At 48.6% G+C, this 24495-nt stretch overlaps 1 protein-coding gene across 3 annotated transcripts in view; it reads right to left on the bottom strand.

The window, feature by feature from the left end:
* The window catches only part of LOC149860948 (NACHT, LRR and PYD domains-containing protein 3-like), a 70324-nt gene that overhangs the window by 31189 nt on the left and 14640 nt on the right, over window positions 1–24495 (bottom strand). For 2 of the 3 annotated variants that reach the window (XM_090053613.1, XM_090053614.1), the window contains one exon: window positions 3142–3444. In XM_090053613.1, the coding sequence (XP_089909739.1) occupies window positions 3142–3444 (303 nt within the window). Of the gene's footprint in view, window positions 1–3141; window positions 3445–12490; window positions 12816–24495 lie in introns of those variants that run through there. The other variant, XM_090053615.1, reaches the window with a different exon arrangement.

Below are 24495 nucleotides of genomic sequence, written 5' to 3'. Positions count from 1 at the left end.
GAAACAACTGAAGTTGAACTTCCTTTACAAAACGGAAATCCAGGTCCCCTCAAGCACACAAACATAGGAATGGCCTGAGGGTATCAGACTCAGACCCCAGCTTGTTCATCATCCTCTCTCTGACAGGGCCCAAGACTAAAATTTTCAGAACAAAGTACAGCAAGCCATATAGAGCAATGGGTTACTGCATACAGACCAACTGGCTTACTCTGCCATCATGAAAGCATGAAGTTTATATCTTTCCTCAAAATCCAAATTTCTTTTGTTTCCAATATGCACACCTAATCACTCTGGAAGTGTTGTAGTGGCATTACCTAGGCGTGAGCTCCATAGATTAGTTACACCTTGGTTGAAAAAGTTTAAGGGGAGGTTGGATAAGAACCCCCAAAGGTTTGTCTGGGGTCCAGTGCTATTTTGCATCCTCATTAACAATTTGAAGAATGGAAGTGAGTGCATGTTTGGCAAGCTTGCACATGACAACCAGTTTCATGCAGCTGAAGATGCTCTGTAGTGAAGTTATTAAATGACTTTAATAAATAGTCTGTAGTTAATCAGATGAAATTCAACAAGGGCCACTGCAAAGTTCTGCACTTACGAAGGAAAAAATGCATGCATAAACAGAGTCTGGGAGGTGACTGCAGTGTCCCAGAGAAGGGCCTGGGGGTTACTGTGAACCAGATGCTAAATATGAGCCATAAGTGTCTATTTGTTGGGGTGGGTTGGGGGCAGGGGAGAAGAAAACAACAAAAATAGCCTTAGGAGGAGCCTTATATTAGGAGGAGTGTAACCTGCCAATGAAGAGAAGTGGTCCTTCCACTCTACTGAGCACTGGTGAGGCCTCACCTAAAGTACTGCGTCCAGTTTTGGGGCCCACACTTCAAGAACCATAGAATCACAAACAAGGGTGAAAGAGACCCCAGGAGGTCATCTAATCCAACTCCCTTTTCAAAACTGGTCCACCCTCAGTGATATCATTCCAGCCAAAGCTTGCCCACGTGGGTCTTAAAAACCTCCAAGGATGGAGATGCCACCACTTCTCTGGGTAACCTGCTCCAGTGCTTTACTACCCTCCTACTGAGAAAATTCTTCCTACTATCTAATCTAAGCTTCCCTTGCTGCAACTTGAGACCACTGCTCCTTGTTTTATCATCTGCCACCACTGAAAACCAGCTCCATCCTCTTTGGAACCACCCTTCAGGTATTCGAAGGCTGCTATTCAATCTCCTCCCAGACTTCTCTTCTCCCGACTAAATAAGCCCAGTTCCCTCAGCCTCTTCTCACAAGTCATGCACCACAGCCCTTTAATCATTTATGTTGCCTTCTTCTGGACTCTCTCCAATTTTTTCACACTCTTTCTGTATAGCTGGGGCCCAAAACTGGACACAGTACTCCAAATGTGGTCTCACAAGTGCAGAATAGAGGGAAAGAATCACTTCCCTGGATCTGCTGGCAACACTCCAAATAATGAAGAGAGAGGACCCAGGCAACTATAGGAGGTGAGCAGTGTACATTGGCAAAAGAACAGGTTTGGGACTGTTTAGAAAAGCTGGATGTGTTCAGTCCATGGGGCAGGACAGGATGCATTCAAGGGTGCTGAGGGAGTTGGCTGATGTGATTGCAGAGCAACTGGCCATTATATTTGAACAGTGGCAGTGCATAGGGCGATGCTCTCTCACACCCTGAGAGCGCCGGTGCACCCCCTGACCAGCTGCGCTCACCGCTTAGGTGACGGGTAGGGGGGGCAGGCAGGAGCATTGGTGCACCCCCTGCAAGTGCTGGCCAGGGAGTGGAGCACTGTGGCACTCCCGGAGGTGGCTGCAGCCACTTTCGGACGAGGCTGCAGAAATCAGCCGTCTCATAATCGGCTGCAGGGGGACCTCCCCCCCAGTCACTGACTAGTCACTGGGGAGGGAGGGGGGGCGGGGGCAGGCACATCCCCCTCCGACTAAGGTGGCACCAGTTGCCCATGACCTCTGTGTTGCTGTATTGCCCTCCCAGCAGATGTCAAGGTGACTGAAGTCCCCCATGAGAACCAGGGCCTGTGATCAGCAGGGATCTGAGTTTTCCATTTCCCACAGAAAGTGGAGAAAACCACAGATTCCCTGTTTTTAAATCGGCAAAAACATGGATTTCTCTTTTTAGCAGAGAAATGCATGGATTCTCTTCTTTTGCAAAGAGCTCTTGCAGGCTGGCACAGCTCCAGACTGCAAGAGGGATTGCAAAAAGGGCGGCAAACCCCCAGCCCTGGCCTGAGGGGGAGGGAGAGTGGGGAGAGCGGTGCCTGAGCCTCTGAGGCAGCCAAGGCTGGGTTCAGGCTCAGACTCACCCTTCGCCCCTGGAGCATAGAGGTAAGTGGGGCTGTGGGGCAGGGCTGGGGAAGATGGTTGGGGGCTGAGGGAGTAGGGGGTGCTGCTGGCCCCAGGCAGCACACTGTAGCTGCGAGCAGAGCCAGGGGTTGAGGGCAGGGGTGCCCCTCTGTTGGGGGGCTTTGTGGGCAAGCAATGCGGGGTGCAGTGTGGTGGTGCCCGCCATATGTGGGCTGCACATATGCCGCCTGCCCAGGGGAGGGGGAGAGGGAGGCTGGCATGAGGCCGGAGCATAGCTCCGTGGCTCCCCCACCCCTCTCTGTGGCTGCACATGTGGTCACCTTGTGCTACACTGATTTGCTCCCATCAACTAGTACTTGTTGGGTCTGACTCCACAGCCAGTTCCCCAGCCATCGGACCATGAGAGGGTTGAGGCCACAGTTCTCCAGCTTAACCATGAGGACGTCATCAGGATTCGAATCACCAAATCGAATCAATGTCCCCTGAATAGGCTGAATCCGAAACAAATACTAGCTGCTTCACACAAGCCTAATGCCCACTGCCGACTCCATCACATTGCAGACAACCCCAGGTAGGAAGCTACAGGCTGGCTTTACTTCCCTAGGCCAGCAGAGAAGCAAGAGAGGAGTGCCACAGGCCAGAGGATCTGGCCCACTCTAGGCACCTCTGCTGTATCTTTGACTTCCTGCTAGGATCTAGAGCTTGCTTTTCTTGCCCTCAGCCTCTTGTTTCTCTTTCTGTTTTTGTAGTTGCTGCTCTGGGGGCCAGTTCTGGGCAAGACTCACATGCATCGCGTTAACGCCGCGTTTCTTACCTTTCTGTTTTTCCTCTTGCAGTCGGGCAGCGGCGTCCCTGAGATTGACCCAAGTGAACACTTCAATGGTTACATCTACTGCAGCATCTGGCCCATAGAAATCCATGAGGAGGTCCTTAGTATTTATCCTGTCGGCATTTTCCAGCCGCCCTCGTGGGATTTTGCCCTTTCCCCTAAACTCAAAATGTGATAATTTATCCTTAAACCTTTTGAAGTCATCTTCCAAAATGTCTTCAAGGGCTTGTAAGAGAAAGTTATGGATTATATTGCTTTGGTTTTCCATCACTTCATATGGAGCTGAACCTAAAAGAAAATGTAAAATTAAACCAAGGTTTGATGAACAGATCCTCACCCTAAACTTTATTTGTGGAGCAGTAGCCAACCTCTTTGCAGGATCTCTCTTAGGCTCTAACTAACTACTCTAACTAAGGGACCACCTCCCCCTTCCCAACCTCTGTAGTCTAAACAAAGGAGTGCCTCTAAATGATAACTTTTCTTACTACCTTACCAACACTTAATGGCAGTACTCAAAAGTAGTCAATATTGTGGCTTCCTACCTGATCTCTGAAGTTATTGGATACTAACTGCTCCTGAATCACTCAAGGATATTGCTTATAGGCACATTGCTGCAGTGAGCCAAAAGGGCAGTAGATTTTCATCCTAGAAAGTTCTGAACTTACGACTTCTGCTCCCAGAGCTGCACAGTTTTCTTCAAGACGTGTTAGTAAAAGAACAAGTCTTTCACCACAGCCAAGGATTGTGGTTGGGTGTCAGAACATTTTGAGAAGAGGCAAATGGGAGCACAGGGATTTTTAAATAGTCAGAATTTGAATACCTCACTCACACTTCAACCAGGCACATCTAAATAATTTGGTTTAGTACAGTGAATTTCCACCAGGGTGCTGTGGCACCCTGGGGTGTGTTGAGATCTTTTCAAGGGTGCTATGGGGCCTACATAATATCTTTGTGCTGTTATTTTATGAATCATGCTTGCACATCTAAACCAGGCATTTCAAATAGGAATCCACAGTGTTGAAACAGTTGACTTGGAATGGTGTTTCTCAGTTCTATACAACAGAATAACTGTACACGGTTTTGGCATGACAGTCTGCTACTGAACCTGGGGTTGAAGATATTTGAATGTAGTCCTCCTATTCTTGTCAGTATCTATGACAAAATTTTTGTGGTATCTTGCATCTCCCAAAGTGTTTTATTCTTTAAAACTCTACCCAAAATTCATATCAAGAAAAAGGAGCAAATATCACTTTATTTTTACAAATATTTAAAATACGCATGTGTATATTCGTACATACACAGGCATAGATAAGGGGGTGTGTGTGTCTCTGTAAACATATATTTACACACACAAACCACCTATGTATGTGTGTCTCTGTCAATGTATGTATACACATTGTAAGTAAAATATCCAAACTCTGTTTCGTTATTCAATGAACACATCCAAGATGTAGGATAAGAGGATAAGTGCATGCATAGCATATGGAAGCACGTTGGGCTAAATACTACGTGATTTTCACATGCCTACATGGCACTTACGTAGCTATGAAATGGGAATTTTTGGCACCTCTGCAATTTGGTTTCTTTCCCCACCTGTGGCAGAATGGGTTCTCCATGCTCACCTACTTGCTAGCAGCAAAATGCAGGCAGAGGGTCCTGTCCTGCTTCAGCTCAATAGCCTGGGGCCCTTGCCTGTCATGCCACAGACCTGGGCCCACTGAATGAAGAGAGTAGTAAGACCCCAATCTCTAACTTTTCTGCAATGTGCCTTAACTACCAGAAAACAAATTAAGTGTTGCTTGGACTGCTTTCCACCCCTCTCCTTTGAGGACAGCCCACTGCACCTTACATGTAGTATTCATTGCATAAAATGGAAGGAAAGCAGTGGGGTCATTTCAGCCTACTGAGATAGGGGCCAAGATTAAAACGCATGCCCTGTTCTTTCTGTGGCACCATCCATTTCAGTGAACAACACTCCTGATGACTGGATCTTTTCCTGTTGCTCACACTTAACATTTTCTTCAGAGAAAGGCTTCCGAGTCTCCATGGGGTGTCCAGCCTGAAGCCTGGTAGCTAGAGCACCTTCCTGGGAAGCAGGTTTAAATTCCCTCTGTATAAAGAGGCCCTTACATGTAGGTGCCCAGCTCCCTAGGTAAGTGGCCTAATTACTAAGCCATTGAGAAAACCTGGGAGGTTCCTCATTTCCAGAAGGCAGGTCTGCAATGGGTCACAGCTGCTAATTCTGGCTCTTTTGTGACTAACGGCTTTGGCAAATGTTAATTTTAGCTGGCTCTTGGAGCTCTTACCCCTTGGACTGTCTGCACATTAAGACTTGAAACTCATTGTAAGCACTCCTTATGCAGCTCAGAGTGATATCACTGCAGGGTAGCATTATGTCTCACCCCTGGTACCCATCTCATGTTGCACTAAGGTGCAGCTTCTCTAGGCTACACCTCAGTGTGAACATCCCGCTTGTTCCCCACTCCTTTTACTTGTGGCTGCCAATGCTGCCTGACCCAGAGAGCAGGCAGGAAGGGGTTAACCTGCCTGCCCAGCCACCCCCAATGCTGCTGCCTCCTGGAGGAGGCTCATCCTGGCAGCACAGACTGGTTGGCAGGTTCACCCGTCCCTGCCTGCACTCGGGGATAGACAGTGCAGGGAGCCACTGGTAAGGGGGCAGGGGGTACATTAGGTGGGTGTGGGGTGGCAAGGAGAACTATAGCCCCACTGTAGGGGAGGGGATGTAGACTTCTAGGGGATATTGAATATTTTCTGGGGTTGAGTTGGGGTGGTGAGAATGATGGAGCTGGGAATGAGGGGCTTTGGCATGTGAATGGCACTTAGGATCATAGACAAGTTGGCTAGAAGGGACCTCAGGGGATGACATTTAGTCCAAGTCCCTGCTCTAGGCAGGATCATCCTTACCCAAAGCATCCCAAGCAAATGCTCATCTAACCTAGCCCTAAAACTCTACAGACAACCTTGTTACACAATGACAAGGCAGACTGCCCCAAGACAGCAGGAACACCCCAAAATGGCCAACACCCAGGAGTTCATAAATTACTGGGAGGCCGAAGTTCTGCCCTTCACAGCAGAAAACACTTGTGGGCCAACCATCAAATGTCAGAATTGACAAGATTTCCATTAAAGCTGTTAAAGAAGGCAAAAGGCCCATTTTCTCCTACATTTGTTTTCCAGTTGGAGAACTCTGTGAAACAGAAAGAGGGAAAATGACAACAAAATTTGATCCTCTACCCCTTCCCCCCTGAATTGTTAGCGTGGAAGTTTTAGAAATATTTCATGTTGTCAGAACCATATTTTCAATGGAGGGAAGGAGATTAATCATGGGTTTTCTTACTAGCTGTAGGAAAATGGTAAGAGAAATAAACAAAAGCAAAGTGTTCAGATTCTCTATCTGACCCTTGCTTCAATGAAGGGCAGAGGCAGGGTGTGTGGGCCCAAAGGATATTGTTCCTGAATTGTTTCAAGGAAGTCACCAGTTGGGAACCAGATCAAAAAGTGTCCCTGGTCAAAAGTGTCCCCACATACACTGCTGCAGATGCATACCCCCACCTTTTAGGACTGTATTACTTCCAAAAGGCCCCCGGGGCGGGCAGTGCATCCAAGTCATCATACCTTCCCAGGTCAGTACCTGGATTTTCCCCAGGCCTTCCCAGGGGGTGGGGAAGGAGATGCGTATTGTGGAAGTATATATGCAGGGAGTGGGGTGGTATCAGGTGCTGCAGGGCAGTATGCCCTTATTTTTGTGGTTCCCAAGGGGCAGGAGGGTCTAGCCTCTCCCCATCACCCCCATGAACTCTGGATTTTCCAACCCCTGCCCTGGAAAGCCACTTTGTCAAGCTCACTTCCCTGCTAGGACTCCTGGGGGGGGTGCAGTCACAGGCTCAATTGTGTGTGTTGGGTGGGGGAGGTTGCAGGTGTTGCTTCCCCCTGCATCTGGACCACCACTGCTTCTCTCCACCCAACCCATAGCCCATTCCTCAGTTTCCCTGCATGCCTCACTTGCACAGCCCGTGCCTGGACTTGCTTGCATACTACCACACTCTGTAGTGGGTGCTGGCACGCAGACAGGGGGTGTCTGTCTGTGTTGGAGGGGGTTTGAGGACCCCTGCTTCTTCCCAAAGCACCTGTCTTGGGGGGATGCACCCCTATGCAATGGACCCACCTGAGGGGTGGTGCCCACTTTCCCCTACAGCTAGAGGTGCCCATACCCATGTGCTCTGCAGGCGCCAGCCACTACAGTGCTGCACATGGGTTGGTGCCTCTAGCTATGGGAGAAAGCAGAGTGCAACTCTTCAGCCTGTGCACTACCCCCCACCCCCGCTCCCACCACACACCTCTTCAGTGCCATTGCATCCCTGCCTCAGGTATCTCTGAGGTCCTATACATGACATTTTCTTCAGATGCATACAGCAGTCACATAATGAAATAAATCAAAGCAGGCCAATCTCAGGACTGCTGATCCAAAAGGCAGAACTGGGACAAGAAGTAGAGATAGAAATCAGGCAAAACTGGGGAGAAATTCTACACCATGAAGTGGTTGGCAGGAAGGTGGGAGAGAGGAAAAAAAACTTGGCAGGTGAGGTTTGAAGATCTAACATCTCTGCTAGCCCTTGGTCTGATATTTGGTTCCTTAATACTAGGGCACAGGCTTATATGGAAACATCTCTAAGGACTTAAATATAAACAGAATTCTTTCCAAGTGAACCAGATGGTGCCTAGGGTGTGAACAAGTCTTCATCCTCCCTGTCTATCAAGACATTTACAAGAATGGACTCCACAATTCCTCACAACATCTGAAGGACTAAAGAGTAATGGGAGGGTTGGTGATGGCCAGAACCAAAGAAATTAATAAGCTATAAAGATGTGCTTCTTAGAGGCATTTAGAATTTTTGTCTAATATACAGCTTGTATTTTTGTAACCCGCAAATGTAACTTGTAACTGTGTGTGGAGCTGACTAAGCCTCAAAGACAAAGCTATAGCTATAAAATTAGCTGACCTAACGGTCTTTTCTTGCTCAGAATTTATCCTTAATGATAATAAAAACTGGATTCAACTGCCCAGCTTATCCAGCACATTCCAGGAAAGGACATTTCAAAGAAGCACAGTCAGTGAGTTCTAGAGGGGCTGGATTTAGGCAGGGTAATGTTAATTTCAAACCTGAAGATGCTGTGTTGCAGTCTGCTTACTGGATAAACCCAAGTTTGGGTAGTAACCTTTTATAATAATTTTAAAGCCTTTTAATCCCATAGGGTAACAGCTATAAAACAAGATTGTGAATGGCCCTGAGGCCAGCAGATTAGCATAAGACTAAGTATAAAAAGTGTGTATGTCAGGTGACCAACAGGAAGGAGGGAACAGGACGGAAATTGCTGTTCCAAGCCCAGACTCCGAACTCCCAGTGTGAGTGAGGCTCAGATCCTGATCAAGGGATCTTCCCCGGTAATCCTTCGGACAGCATTGATCAGAGATGCCTGACTTTGCTGGAATCACCTGGTGCACACCTAGCATTGAGGGACTGCCCATAACTTGCCAACCCATGTCTTTCTCCTTGTTGTTTTAAACAGCCCAAGGGCTGATATTTTCGCAGTGCCTAGCTAACCTGCGACAGATTAATCTATTATCTGTTGTTATTATCCGTTATTATTTACTATTAGCTCTTTAATATTTCATTATCTGCTTATTGCATTTATCTTTTTGTTAGCCATTGTGCATGTATAAGCTATAATAAATTTGCCATTGTTTTACTCCCAATTCTGCCTCCTCAATCCCAAACCAAACAGCCAAGTGGCTAAATTAATATACTCACAGTGCCCAACTAGCCTGTGACAAGAGTTCTGGCCTGTCCCTCTAAAAGAAAAGGCCTCCCCCAGTGAAGTGTTCAAAGGGACTTTTCTAAGTAGCTTGCAACCAGTTCTTTCACCACTGAGGGCTGCTCACCTTCCCAAAATGTGCTGCTAGGTGCAGTCGTTTGGGAGCTGATCTTTCCTGAGAAGACCAAGGTATAGGGGCATTGAGTACTTCAGCCTTTTCCTCATCGGATGTCACTAGGTTGCTTCCCCCATTCAGGAAGGGACCTACACTTTCCCTGGCCTTTCTCTTGTTGCTAATAAACTTGTAGAAACCCTTCGCATCCCTTCCTAGCTGCAACTCCAATTACACTTTGGCCTTCCTGACTTCATCCCTCCATGTCTGAAAAAATATTCATATACCCCTCTCTCACAGAAGTTTTAGTTTGCTGTGCCACAAGTCACTTAAGGTGCATTACACTGCTGAATTTCCTACAACAGCTGGAATTAATGCACAATACACTAATGAGCCGTGCAAACCATTAAAGCCGTGCAAAAGCACTTAGCCTGCTTTAAAGTGACATGCACACAAGCCCCTCATTTCATTTACACAGAGGCTTACAGACCCAACCAAACACATCACAGATACCTCCCAGATAACAGCCTATGCAACAGGTGAACTGGGACAGCCCCAGCACTCACTCCCAGAGGACTCCCTGGCGTATCTCTTTCATTCAGAGTTTGCCTGGAACCTGAAGGCTGGATGCAGTCATGTCACAGCCTCCATACAACAGAGATTTCAGGAGCATCTTAAAATTCTGTCTTAGGTTGATTATGCTGTGTCCAGACAATGTAACAGATAACAGGTGTAAAGCTGCATGAATTGAAGTGTGCTGGGCATTTTATTCAGTCTTGGCTGTTAATATTTTAATGTGCATAAGGTGATAATTTTCCAGCATGACATCTGCATTGTACAGTTCGTGGAACTGTTTGTTTCTCATTTCCTGGGTTGCTCTGCAGCAGCCTGAGCTCAGAGCAAAGGATGCTTTTGATAAGAACATGGTTGGAAGAAGGCATGTCCCCCACACCGCCTTCATCAGCAAAGTGACCCACATGCAATAACTGTCCATTACTTCCCTATTTGCTTCCCCACCTCATCTTATTCTTTGAAAATCCTCCTTGTTTAGCAGCTTAAGCAATACATCCCCCGCATCTCTCAGGCTGCCTTTTCCTGTAAGTTATTAATAACCATCTGCTTATCATATCTGCCCTTCTGGGCAGAAAGCAGGGCAGAAGGCCCACCAATCACACACAATATTCAACAACATCCCAGTATCTAAAGTCCCAGAGTGGGCAGCTTTTCTTCCTCGGGGAAATGAGTGGAGAGAGGCAGGATCCCTCTCATGGGTGCCCTGCACCAGAGATCCAGTGGTCTCTACTCCACACTGAGACAGTGTCAAGAGCCTCAGTTAGGCTCCGGAGCGATGAGAGACACACGGGTGAAAGCCCGCTGCGCCCCCGCTCCCCCGAAGCCCCCCAGACACCCCCTCAGCAGCCGCAGAGCCCCCTGCCGACCCCCAGCACAGCCGGAGGTAAGCGGGCTCGTGGTGGGAAGGGGTTAACTCCTCGCTCCCGGGGAGGAGGCGGCTGCATGGAGCCGGGTGGGTCAAGCCCCTGCCCAGGACCCTACTTGGCCCAGCCCCCCAGGGAGAGAGAAGAGAAGGAGTGGATACTCACCAGTCCCCATCCTGTAAGGGGCGGGGGTGTAGCTCTCTATGTGAAGGAAAGCTACATGTCCCTGCAACCTGATGTTGGTGACCAGCATGGACAGCTAGAGACCCTCTGGGTAAAAATTTGTGGGGAGTACGGCACAGGGGACACAACGCTGGGAGTCTACTACAGACCTCCCACTCAAAGTCCTGAGCTTGACCAGGAGTTCGCCCGGGAACTGACTGAGGCCGCTTGCTCCAGGACCTTGGTTGTCATGGGTGACTTCAATTACCCGGACATCTCCTGGGAAGATCACTCAGCAAAATCCGAGCGGTCGCAAAGCTTTCTCTTGTGTGTGGATGACCTCTACCTGACTCAAGAAGTCTATGGGCCAACGAGAGGCAAAGCGCTGCTCGACCTGGTACTGGCTATGGGGGACGACCTAATCGGCGACCTAGTGATCGATGGGAAGCTGGGTGACAGCGACCACGAGCTGATCACCTTCACCATCTGCCGTAAAGCTGGCAAGTCAGTCAGCAACACAGAAGTCCTTGACTTCAGAAAAGCCGACTTTGACAAGCTCAAGAGGCTTGTCAGTCAGGCCCTCAGGGACCGTGACCCCAGGGAGATGGGAGTTCGAGAAGAGTGGTTGCTTCTCAAGGAAGCGATCCTCAATGCACAAGCTAAATCTATTCCAGCACGGAGGAAAGGCAGCAAGAAGGCACAGCAGCCCTCCTGGCTCTCCAGGGACCTAGCGGACCTCCAGCGGCTAAAAAGGAAAGCCTACAAAGGATCGAGGACGGGATTCACCTCCAAGGAGGATTATTCTGCGCTGGTCCGGTCCTGCAGGGAGCAAACCAGGAAAGCCAAGGCTGCAACTGAACTCCAACTAGCTTCAAGCATCAAGGACAACAAAAAGTCCTTTTTCAGATATGTGGGGAGCCAGAGGAAAAGCAAGGGCAACATTGGATCCCTGTGTGGCAGGGCCGCCCCTAGGGGTGCCGTGACCTCCCCTAGTGCCCTTGCCTACCGTGCCAAGTCTGGTCCTTAACACATCCTCCGTCTCGCTCACCACATCTTTGAACTTGTTAGTTCAGTTAAGGAGGCTGCCTTCCTACCTTTCTTGGCACAGGGCCGGTCTTACTATGCCGGGATTTCCTCCGAGTCCCGGTGCTGGTCCTCTCCCAGGGCCAACTCAATACACGTGCCCCCTCCCAGGCTTCGTATCTCACAGGCAGCGCCCCACTCAGGCCTGCCTCCCTTATATTCCACGGCCACTCGCGTCCTGACCTGCATCCCGCGCTCCCCGCAGTCTCTATGCCCGTACTCGAGCCTGTGGTCGCACCTCTCGAGCTCCGTGCCTGCACTCGGGCCTGTAATCGCGCCTCTTGCGCTCGTCACCCACACTCGGGCCTTCCTATGCCCCCACTGGGGCCCTTGGTCGCGCCTCTTGCGCTCCCCGCCTGCACTCGGGCCTTCCTATGCCCGACTCGGGCCTACACCCCACTGGGGCTCTTCCCAACTGGGGCTTCCAACTGGGGGCTGTTCCGGTAATGCCCATGCTGGGCTGGGGTCAGGACCCCCCACTACATAGACCCACCTTCCTGGGCCCCCGCCTCTACTCGACTCTTCCCGAAGTCGCCCCATTGGACTGGGGTCGGGACAACCCCACAACGCAGCACCCTCCGTGATGCCAGGAACTCCCCCACCTTACTGGGGAGCTCCTGCTGAGGCCTCCTCCACCCCTACAGCCTCGCCTGGTCCTCCGGTGTAATAATCACAACTCCACAACTATGCTGGCTCACTCACATACCTCTGTCAGGGTTCTCTCCACCCCTGCATCATTGCAGCCGGTCGGAGTGGTCAGGCTACAACCTCTGACTCAGGCTGCTCAGCTCACCCGCAGAGCTCCTGCTCCTGCGGCTGCCAGAGGGGAACTGTTTCTGGCCTCGGCCTTCCCTTCTTTATGAAGGCCAAGCCTCGCCCCCTGGTGGCCAGCTGATCTAATCAGTTCCCAACAGCTAACACCTGCTGCCTTACTAACTGGCAGCTAAGCCATTCCCTATGTTCAGTAGCAGGCACCCTAGTGCCCTGCTACACCCTGCTAAACCAGATGGGTCAACTGGCAACTGACGCCCAGGAAAAAGCCAACCTATTGAAAGACTGATGCAAAGTACCTATTTATCAGTCCCATGGGATGCCCATGCCTGCTATGGGACAGGGAGATCCGGGAGATGGGGATCCCCTACCCTCCATAAATGCTGACCTCGTGAAGGAACACCTTGAGAAGCTGGATACCTTCAAGTCAGCCGGCCCTGACAATCTGCACCCCAGGTTACTCAAGGAGCTGGCGAGCGTCATAGCCCTGCCCCTGGCACGGATCTTTGAAAACTCCTGGCACTCTGGTGTAGTGCCCAAAGACTGGAAGAAGGCCAATTTGGTGCCGGTCTTCAAGAAAGAGAGGAGAGTGGATCCGGCTAACTACAGGCCCATTAGCCTGACTTCTATCCTGGGGAAGATCTTAGAAAAGTTTATTAAGGAGGCCATCCTTGATGGACTGGCCCAGGCTAACATCCTAAGGGATAGCCAGCACGGGTTTGTTGTGGGTAGGTCTCGTCTGACCAATCTCATTTCCTTCTATGACCAGGTGACCTATCACCTGGATAAGGGAGAAGAGATTGATGTCATATATCTTGACTTCAAAAAAGCTTTTGATCTGGTATCCCACGATCACCTCTTGGCCAAACTGCCCAGTTGTGGCCTTGGCTCCACCACGATCCACTGGCTGCGAAATTGGCTCCGTGGTCAGACCCAGAGGGTTGTAATTGATGGCAGTCACTCATCGTGGTGCCCTGTGACCAGTGGGGTCCCTCAAGGCTCTGTCCTTGGACCCATACTGTTCAACATCTTCATTAATGATGTGGACATTGGAGTCGGGAGTGGACTGGCCAAGTTCGCTGATGACACCAAACTTTGGGGCAAAGCATCCACGCCAGAAGATAGGCAGGTGATCCAGGCTGACCTGGACAAGCTCAGCAAATGGGCAGACGAGAACCTCATGGTGTTTAACACCGAAAAATGCAAGGTTCTCCACCTTGGGAGGAAAAACCTGCAGCATCCTTATAGGCTCAGCAGTGCTAGGTTGGATAGCACTACAGAAGAAAGAGACTTGGGGGTCATCATTGACCACAAGATGAAGACGAGCCTGCAATGCGATGCTGCGGCTAATAAAGCGACCAAAATGCTGGCTTGCATCCATAGATGCTTCTTGAGCAAATCCCGGGACGTCATTCTCCCTTGTACTCGGCCTTGGTGAGGCCGCAGCTGGAGTACTGCATCCAGTTTTGGGCTCCACAATTCAAAAAGGATGTGGAGAAGCTTGAGAGAGTCCAGAGGAGAGCCACGCGCATGATCAGAGGTCAGGAAAACAGATCTTATGATGACAGGCTGAGAGACATGGGACTCTTTAGCCTGGAAAAGCATAGGCTCAGGGGTGATCTGATGGCCACCTATAAGTTTATCAGGGGTGACCACCAGGATCTGGGGGAACGTTTGTTCACTAGAGCGCCCCAAGGGATGACGAGGTCGAACAGTCACAAACTCCTACAAGACCGTTTCAGGCTGGACATAAGGAAGAATTTCTTTACTGTCCGAGCCCCCAAGGTCTGGAACAGTCTGCCAGCGGAGGTGGTTCAAGCACCTACACTGAACACCTTCAAGAGTAAATTGGATGCTTATCTTGCTGGGATCCTATGACCCCAGCTGACTTCCTGCCCTTTGGGCAGGGGGCTGGACTCGATGATCTCCCGAGGTCCCTTCCAGCCCTGATGTCTATGAAATCTATGAAAAGGCTGATCCCCTGTTGGGACAATCCAGTGTATGACCTGAACCCCCTAACATGGCCTACAAGAGCTCACCAAAACTCCCTAAGTGGCCTCCAGTCCAAATAATTGCCCACCTCTGGGTTACACCATCTGCCACAAGCAGCTTCCTGCTGGTACTTGCTTCCCTTTTCCTCATTCTCTTACCCTCAACATCTGCCAGCACATCTGAGTAGGAAACAACAGGACAGGGCAGAACAGTTTTCTCCTTTCCAGTGTAGCAGCTCCTCTGTGTAGCTGCAGATCAGCTAAGAACATCAAGACTGAGCAAACCCCCCCACAGGCTGATGGAAAATAAAAAGTTTCACTTTCTAAACGGAATCTCCACCTATCACTCTCTACCTGTGTGAACTCTGCTTCTCCACTCCTTTCCTGGGCTTTTTCTTCAAAAGTATTCCCTGCCCTTTTCCTCCCCTGCAGCTCAGAAAAAGTCTCCTTTCCCCAACCTCTCCACTCCTTAAAAATAAAATAAAATAAAATCTGTTTTTCCCCCCTGTATCCAATAAGAAATAGGACAGCAGTAAAAAAAACTTAATAGAAGCATTTCTAAGTGGTGAGATTTTTAAAGCAGTCCCATGTATATTGATGTATTTCCTGAACACTTTGATGCAGTTTCTCATAGGTTTCCCCCACAAGCATCCTGTTTTGACAAAATGTCCAAATACGTATTTAACAGCTTAACTTGTATTACTAAAGTTTCAAAATGTGGGTGGAAGCCACTTAAATGAAAGAGTCCTAGTCTCGCTTCCTGCAGTACTGACCTCATGACAAGGAAGGCAGGATCCCTCTTGCCACTGTTGGCTTAGAAATGGTATTTAAAGGTTCGCTTTTTGGGAACTGGCTTATGTATATGCAGTAGAACGGCTCTGGATGGGAAGCAGGAGTTAACTGATCTCTAAGAGTCTGAGCCACACCGTCACATAATTTCACACAGCCTTGGAAGCAGACAGGCTGTCTAACACCACAAGGCCAAGGACACCTATTCTGGAAAACAGGGGAACATGCACCACACTGTTCTACAACAAGGCAAAGTGGCAATAGCTAACAAGGCCCCAAAGCAGGGGGAGCTGAGTCCCAGATTTGGGGGAACAGACTGTGGCGACAAAGACTGCACAAGTCCATCTGTCACAGAGTAGGACCTAGGAGCGGCCGTGATCCCACTAGTGCCCCCTACCATGTCAATTAGGTGATTCAGCACCCTCTTATCTCGCCTGCCACTTCTTTGATGATATCTGGTTCTATATGGGAGGCTGCCTTTGATCCACTAATACGCGGTGTTATGCTGAACTATCCCCCGTTCCGTATGAGGTGACTCGGTGCACCTCAGCCTTATGGGCAATGCATGCCTCCTACCTCCCCTTTAGCACGCCCCATGCTTCGCAGCTCTTCTGGACGTTATCAGGTCCAATTGCTGGAGCCTTACCTGGCCCCTTTGGCCCTTCGGGGTCCCCGACACTGGGAGCCCCTCTGGGATCCTTTTTGGTCCACACCCCTACTGGGGTTTCTATCAATAGTATATGCCCACTCCTGGGGCTTTGCTTAAAACCTGCCCCCACCGGGGCTTCTCTCTGTACTCGCCCCCTCGTGGGGCTTCCCTCAAGTACGTGCCCGCTCTTGGGGCTTCTCTCTGCCCCCTCCAGGCTCTCTATAATCATGGACTCGCCCTCTCCAGGCTCATCTCTCTAGTAGCACCCACCCTAGGCTTCTCCTCGTGTGGCTCTCCCCTTGGAGCCTAACACAAGCCCCTCGGGCTTCTCACTGGTGCTCCTTGCAGTGGGGCTCAGGTGGCCTTAGCCATGCCTGGCCCCCAAAATCCTCTTTGCCCTTCTCAGGGCTGGGGTCTTATACCCCAACTACGGTGCACTCACTGGCACTGTGCCCCTCCCCAAGGCTGGGGCAGTACACCCTGCAATGCAGTGCCACACTCCGGCGCTGGGAGCACCCCCCACTCTACTGGGGCGCTCCTAAATGAGGCCTCCTCCGTCCCCTTATAGCCTCACCCGGTCCTCCGGTTTAACAGTAACTAAACGGAACCATAAGCCAAACGGCTGAAACACAACAATAAGCCTCCTGGCTATAACATAAGGTCTAAGCCCACCTGGCTCTCTCGCCAAGGCCTCCCAGTCAGGGTCCTCTCCACCCCTCACCATGCTGTAGCCGCTTGGGTGGTCAGGCTGCACCAATCAGTTCAGTTCTGCTCTGCTCTGCTCTCCTGCAGAGCTCCCGCACCTCAGGCTGCCAGCAGGGAACTGCTAACTAAGGCTCTGGCCTGGGCTGTTTATAAAGGCCCGGCGCTGCCCCCTTCTGGCCATGTGACCAGCCTGGTTGCTCCAGCAACCACCACCTGTGCTGTCTCAGGGAGCTTCAGCGGCCCTTATTCCTTCATAGGAACAGGGCGCCTGCGTGACCCTGTGACACCGTCCAGACTCTGAAGAGCCCAGTACTCAACAGCGAGGGACAGTGAACCTGGACTGATACCATGTGCAGTGTTGCAGCACCACTTTTTATCCATGCTGTTGGTCCATCTCGGCAACGTCCAGCTGATGACATCAGCCCTGGTCACCACCGTGGGGAGTTTAAAAGGCCTGACAGATGTTGCCAAAGAGGAGAAGCAGAGGAGATAGGGATCTGAGACTGGACAGAGTGAGCCTGGGAGCAGGAGATGCCACGGGGTGTCAGATTGATGGGTCACCCAAGTAGCTGGTCCCCACTGAGATAAGGACTTGAGAAAGCAGGGCATTCCTGCCAGGCTTCTCACTCTACCCCACCTCCCTTGCTTCTGTCTGGAAGGGAGGCTAAGAAGGTAGGTAACGTGCTGAGGCTTGTCTCAGCTTCTAGGAGACAGCTCTTTTGCTATTTTCTTTGCCTTTCACTCTTGGGGTTTTTTTGGAGACCTGGTGGGTCAAAAGGGAAAGGGCTACTTCCTAATAGGGGAAGGCCCAGTACCATAAGCCCAGGTATAAGGGTTGGTGCTGAGTGGCAAAAAAGGATGCCAGGAACACGCACATTATACCCTGGATTGGCCCAGCATAGGACCGACATTGGAGTTTCAGTCAGTGAGAGGTGAACGAGGCCAGAGAGCCAGGGAAGCTAGCATAGACCTCAAAGTATTGACGTCAATGGTTGGTGAGTGGACAGCGTGTAGGAAAGGTGGAGCCCCAAATCAGCCATGGCTGTGCCATAAGTAGCCCCATGGGGGCCCACCAATTACATCACTGAACCCCAGTTCTTTTGAAATAGCATCAAGACATGGCAGGTGAGTTGGGGAGGTGCCCTTCTCCAGGTTCCACATGGCCATTCATCAACCAAGCTGAGGCATTACACGGACCAAATTAGGAAGAAAGCCTGGAAAGACCAAATTAGTATGTGTGCATGTGATGAGCTATATGGATGCATGACAACCACACAGAGGGACCAACCAGAGATGGCCACAGATAAAGGCATCAGGAATCATCAGGAGTGAAGGAGAATACAAAAGAAGGACTTTGGAGCAGTAACGGTTCCCTCCTCATCCTCCTCCTGGGTCCCACCCAGGTCCCTCCTCCTCCACATCCTCCTTCCTGAGAGGGTCCCTGTCTCCCAGGAAGGGTCCCTGAGGCTACCATGTACAGAGGGCACACCACCTGCCCATCTGTATGGACACTGTTTTGAATATCACAGAGACAAAATAACCCATGGCAGAGCATGTTAGCCTCCCTGGACAAGCCATCCCTGACCTCAGAGTAGCTCATTTTAAACAGCAAAGCTTTTAAAACTGACTGGAATATGCAAATGCAAAACAGAAAATCCCCCACAGAATTCTACTAATCATGGTATCAGCACAGATGTGTTTTATCCTATTTTTTCCTCTTATCCTATTAGCTGGCTGAGCTGTCAATGCAAGCATCTCTTGGGGTCTTAACTGCCTTGTTCCCCTCAGTTGATCCAACCAATTCATTCTTTCCACTTATTAGTGTTGCCTTTCCTTTCTACATCAAACGTGTATTTCTGACAGTCCTTTCATACCATCTGAAGTAGTTTGTTGCTTGTGAAAGTTCAGCCCTTTATGCAAAACCAAACACAAAGATAATAAAAACCCACTATAAAAACTCTTTTTTTTCTAAAAAGGAATCTTCATTTCTCCTCTTGTCATTGTTTTCCTGCATGTGTTGGAGCTAGAGCTCATGGTTAAGTATGTACTTGGGAGCCAGACAGAGGTCAGGAGGTGAATCTCAGTACTTCGGGTACCATGTCAAAAAGCAGAAGCAAGGGACAGGTCCAAGATGCAATGATAAGGTTGCGTGCCATTGCTGAGCATCTGGGGCTGATGACAATAGCCACAAGCCAAGAAGAAGGCGCCTTCAAGGAGATTGCCAGTACTGAGCAAGAGATCCTAGAAGACAACATGGAAAGGAGAAGGGTGTTCACAAGGATGGAAGCTGGCACCTGTCAGTACTCCACCTTTGAGCACTCAACCATTGAGATGAAGAACAAATTCAAATCCCTGACATCAGGGGATGAAGAGCCTACTCCACAAGAAGAAAATGTCATGTTGTATAGGACCTCAGTTCTCTGGTTACCATTTGTCAGCCACTCCCTCAAGAAAAAGAAAAAAGAATCAAATTCACCCTAAAGCTGTATACAGCTCAACTTGTGTGAACCACTGAAAAGGAGCCATTTGTACACTATGGATGGAAACTGGCTGTATACCCATAGCTGAAGCATTACCTCTGCTGTTAACTTGAGCTGGTAGCTATCATTCCTCAGTAACAGACTAGCCTGGTATTTCTAGAATGATGTGACATTATTTAGGCAGCATCATTCACTATGTTGTAACAGACACCAACTCAGGAAAATAATCCAAAGGCAGTAACCATCCCTGACTGACCTGTTTCTATGTCCCCACTTCCCTCCAATTCCCCAACACACAGGTAAAAAAAATTGCTTCCTTCCTCAGCAGTGTTCCCGATGGCATCCTTTGTCAAAAGTGGCTACACATACACACTCAGGGGAATTTTAAAGATTTTTAAAGACCTGGAAAAAAAATCCTAACTCTGCTGAACAGCACAGGTGAGACTACACATTAGTCTCAGGAAGTGCTAGTTATAATGACTGTTACTCTGTATGAAGAAGAACTAGTGCTAGTGACAGGTTTTCAGTTTCCCTTGGAAAAATGGAGAAAAATGTGGATTTTCCCCTTTAGTGGAATAAAATGTGGATTTCTCATTTTAGTGGAGAAGCCCCTGCAGGTTTGCAAAGAAGGCTGGCAGACTTCCCCCCACTGAACCACTTGCATTGTTCCCTCCACCTCCAAAATCACCTCACTGCTCTGTATCAGAACCTAAATCCCCTGTACACCCTGCAATCACCCCCAGACACCCTTTGATCACCCCACAGCCCCTGACTTGCCTCTCCACTGTTGGAGCCATTCCAGGCAGCCCAAGAGCAGCAGTAGTGGCAGCAGTGGGGCCGTTCTCCCTCCCTCCCAGCTCCTGATCTCTCTGCAGCCTGTGCCAACCTTATGTACCCCATAACTCTCACCAGGTCCCATAGCTGCCTGGAAGACCTTCATAAACAAGCTCTGAGCTCTCTTTGTCGGTCATATATCTTCTTACCTCCCAGCGCTGCTGCATAGGAGAAAGAACGTTGAAAAAGAAAAGAGAAAGGAAGTGCCTGATAAGCAAGACTAGCTCTGAACTGTGAAGAAAACGGAGGTGAGGTATTGGTTAAAGAGTTCCACTTTCTCCTCTGGCGCAACCACGAGATTGCCCAGCGTACTTTGCAGGGGCCCCACATTACCCAGTGCCTTCTTCATCCTCCCTATGTATTTGAAAAAGGACTTTTTATTATCCTTGATCTTGGACACTAGTCCTAGCTCTGTGTCCGCCTTAGCTTTCCTGACAGCCCCCCTACAGGCCCGAGCAGAGGAGGTATACTCCTCTTTGGAGATCGCACCCCGCTTCCACTGGGTGGTATTGATTTGCCAACATCAAAGGCTAACATTACATACACTTTTCTACATTGTGTACCTTGGGCTACTCATATACATTAAATCAGCACCTTGTGATGTTTGCTCTTGAGAAAATAATTACTTTAGGGCAATGATCACACTTTTGGATATCAATAAGGCTAGTATGCTTCCAAGAAGAGATCAGCAATAACCGGTGGATCTTGTATCGATATGGAATGACAGTTTCCTTGTATGTTCAAATGGATCCTGAACCCAATTTTTTGCATTAAGTTCATAGTTAAGTAAGTCTCCACTTGTTTACACTGTTCACAAGAATAGAGCCAATTCCTTTTTCTAGGTGTCCTTTCACATCACATCCCATCTTCTCTGGCACTGTATTCAGCTTATTAGAGAGAGAAGGAGGGATACTACCTTGTATTTGCATAGAAAAAAACCACATCTTTGGTCTTACAGAAATGAGCTTAGGGCAACCATACATCCTATTTTTGCTAGGAGAGAGCGGGAGGGTGTTTGGAAATGGGACAAGAGCATTATTTTGAAGAAACCAGCCAGATGCACCCTTCCATACTCATCAGCGCACTTGGCTCCAAACCTCCCATCCCCTGCTCACCAACGCACAGCTATCTGAGGATCAGAAACAGTTGAACATGCCAGAGAGCAGGGGGTGAGGAGGCTGTCCCATTTTGAGCTGAAAGAAATATGGTCACTAACTGAGCAATAATAATGTTGATAGAGGTCTCCTGAGCAAAGGTAACAAGATTTACAACTCAGTATAAATGTGCTGGTTGACATCACTTTATTTCTGCTTGGGTTATCCCAATGCAGGCTATAAATTTTACTTAGACTTGCCAGTTCTTTTCAGTGTACCCACAGTAATGACTGACTTGACCATAACAATGTCCCCTCTTCTTTTATGTCTGCATGCTGCATTTAACAGAAGATGCTGACATTTTGCAATCCCCTCCAGCTTGCAACATAGACCGTACAATTATTAGCATTCTCATTCCTCAGGGTAGGTTGCAATGATTACCTATCAAACCATTTTTGTTTATTAACTATGTTAATCAGGCTCCTTGGTTTTAAACAGGAGCAGGCTTAAAACAGTCAACTTGCCTGGAGACACATTAGAAATCCCCAGCTACTGTTATGTTCCTCTTCCATCACTCCCTGCAACAAGCTAGAGTTTTTAATAACTAATTGATGCCCTTAGAAAATTATTTTCTGTGGGACGTCTGAGGATTGTGGGGGTCAAGTTTAGTATTTTGTTGCTGCATTTACTGCTTAGTGAATTTTACTTATCCTTGCTGTTCTTATTAGTTTTTCAGGCAAGGAACAGGGAAATTAAAAGTTTAGCATCAGACACCTCTTTGTTACCTTTTTTGGGGCTGAAAATTCTCCTTGGTAAGCCTGATTTTTGAGCTCACTTATATGGTACAATTCTGTATTTTACAGATGGAAAAACAGAAACGTATAAATAAAGTTATTTGGTCAAGTAGGGTTGAAGTATTGTTATGTCAGGACAAAAGAAATGCTAACACCTTTTCACTCCTAGTTCACAGCCCTCCTTCGTCTGTCCCATCAGATGGTTGGTATTCACTTTTCTACACTGTTTAGCTCAGCCTGTGGCTGCCTCTTTCTGAGAGCTGAGGAAGGGCATTTGACATCTGAAAAGCTCATCCTATAATTCTCCCAACTATACAGTTGGGCCAATAAAAGTTATCAGAAAAATATCTTTTCCTCTACTTGTTCAGGACTACACAGCCAGTCAGTGGCAGATCTAGGTCTAGAATGTCAGCTTCTATGTGCTCATCCTTTCACAAAGGATGAGTCAATCTTTGGTCTTTCAGTCCCAGGTTTCAATACCACAAACTTGCTGGGGAAAGTGCTGGAGTCAGAACCAACACTGAGTTTCCTATCTACCCCAGTCTGTATACACTAAGCCAAACCAAAATCACAGACTGGAATACTCCTAAACTTTGGACCCTGGTAGCTAGAAAGTAAAATCAAGATCTAAATTCACACATTCAGCATATTGCTAAATACAGTATATTAACAGTCTTCCATATTTAGAGCCAGACCTAGTCAAATGAAAGTCTCCTCGCTCCTCAAATTAGACATTCATATTTCTGCATCTTTGTAAGAGTGGGATCCTCATGGAAATGGGATGATGGAGGTGGGGTGGGTCATTCATGAGAAGTGATCACACAAACTTTGTATTTATCTAAAGCATCCAAGAAAGTTGGACCACAGAAGTCAAGGAAGGACTTAATCCTTTCTTGATCACAGCAAGTGAAACAGATGGTCCTGAGAGAACTGGGGTACTCCAGCAAGAAAGGCAGGACCTTGGTTCCTGTATTAACTGAATGCCAGCTTGAATAATAACAGTTATTGTTTTTAGAGCCCATCTGCTTAGCTCAAGCACATCATTTGTTCAGCAGGCTGGTTTCTGTTCTTAAATCAATTTCACAGGCAAGATAGGCCAAGGCACTGGATTGGAAAGGTATTTAGCTGACATTGCACCCAGAACTGGTGATTAGTGACAATATGCTTGCCAAAGATACACACACTGCAGTAATTCACTCTGCTCAGTTTTAGAGCAGGTGATTTGCCAGACCCTGGAAGCTGCAACAAAACCGAAACAAAGGAAACCCTCTATTTCTTGTACTAATCGCTTCCTCTGAACCCAGGGCAGTGTCTTCAGAAATGATCTGACTGAAGTACCTTGCCCAGAGAGAACATATTTGTGACTATTATCCCTTTACAACCTAGCTAAACATATTAAGTAGCTCACAAACTGGTTCAACATTCTAATCAATATTTCTCTTATAAAAGATCAGAACTTCTTCCTACCTTACTCTGGGATACCTAAACTAAATTTTACAATGAGGTATATTTGCTTCTGTGACCGCCTGGCTTTGAACACCCATTCCCGTGCCACCCTGGCACAGGTGTCTGGTGGTGGATGTAATGGGGATTCATGTGATCCCTGGGAGGGACCTTGATCACCCCTGAGCAGGACCCTAAACTTTCCTGCCATGACTTTGATTGTATTTCCAGTGGGGGGTTCCTCCTCAGTTGGTCCCTCAGGGTCGGTCACTCTTCCCGACAGATGTTCGTGGAGCAGCAGAGTACCAGCTAAGGTTGGGGACAAAGGAGATTTTTCCTGTTTCAAAGCTTTGGAGAAGCTGGGATCCTGAATGACAGCTAGCGTAGCTTTGTTGCAGGAAGGTCTTGCCTTACCAACCTCATCTCCTTCTATGACCAGGTAACTCGCCACCTGGACACGAGAGAGCGGGTTGACATTGTATACCTTGACTTCCAAAAGGCCTTTGATCTAGTATCACACGATGTCCTCACAAGAAAATTGGAGGATTGTGGGCTTAACTCTGAGACAGTCAGGTGGGTGAGAAAATGGCTGCAGGATAGGACACAGAAGGTCATAGTGAATGGATCTGTGTCATCCTGGCAAGAAGTGGGCAGAGGTGTCCCTCAGGGGTCAGTGCTTGGTCCAGTACTTTTCAACATCTTTATTAATGGTTTGGATGTGGGGATGAAGAGCTCACTGGCCAAGTTCTCAGATGACGTCAAGCTATGGGGGGAGCGTGGTCACGTCTGAAGATAAGGTAAAGTTACAGGCAGACCTAGACAGGCTGGCAAGTTGCGTGGGTTGGAATCTGATGAAGTTCAACACTGAGAAATGTTAAGTGCTCCACCTCGGGACAAGCAACCCCCAACACACCTACAGGCTTGGTGGCACCAAACTGACTAGCACCACGAATGGAAGGGACCTGGGGGTAATAACAGACCATAGTATGAATATGAGCTGGCAGTGCGATGCTGTAGCCAGCAGGGCAAATAATACTCTGGCATGCATCAATTGATGCATCTCCAGCAAAACCAAGGAAGTGATACTTCTGGTCCACTCAACACTGGTAAGACCACAGCTGGAGTACTGCGTCCAGTTCTGGGCACCGCATTTTAACAAGG

This window comes from Crocodylus siamensis, chromosome 6, assembly GCF_052110815.1.
Source record: "Crocodylus siamensis isolate JL-2025a chromosome 6, ASM5211081v1, whole genome shotgun sequence".
Lineage (NCBI taxonomy): Eukaryota > Metazoa > Chordata > Crocodylia > Crocodylidae > Crocodylus > Crocodylus siamensis.
This window is presented reverse-complemented; position numbering and strand designations above follow the sequence as displayed.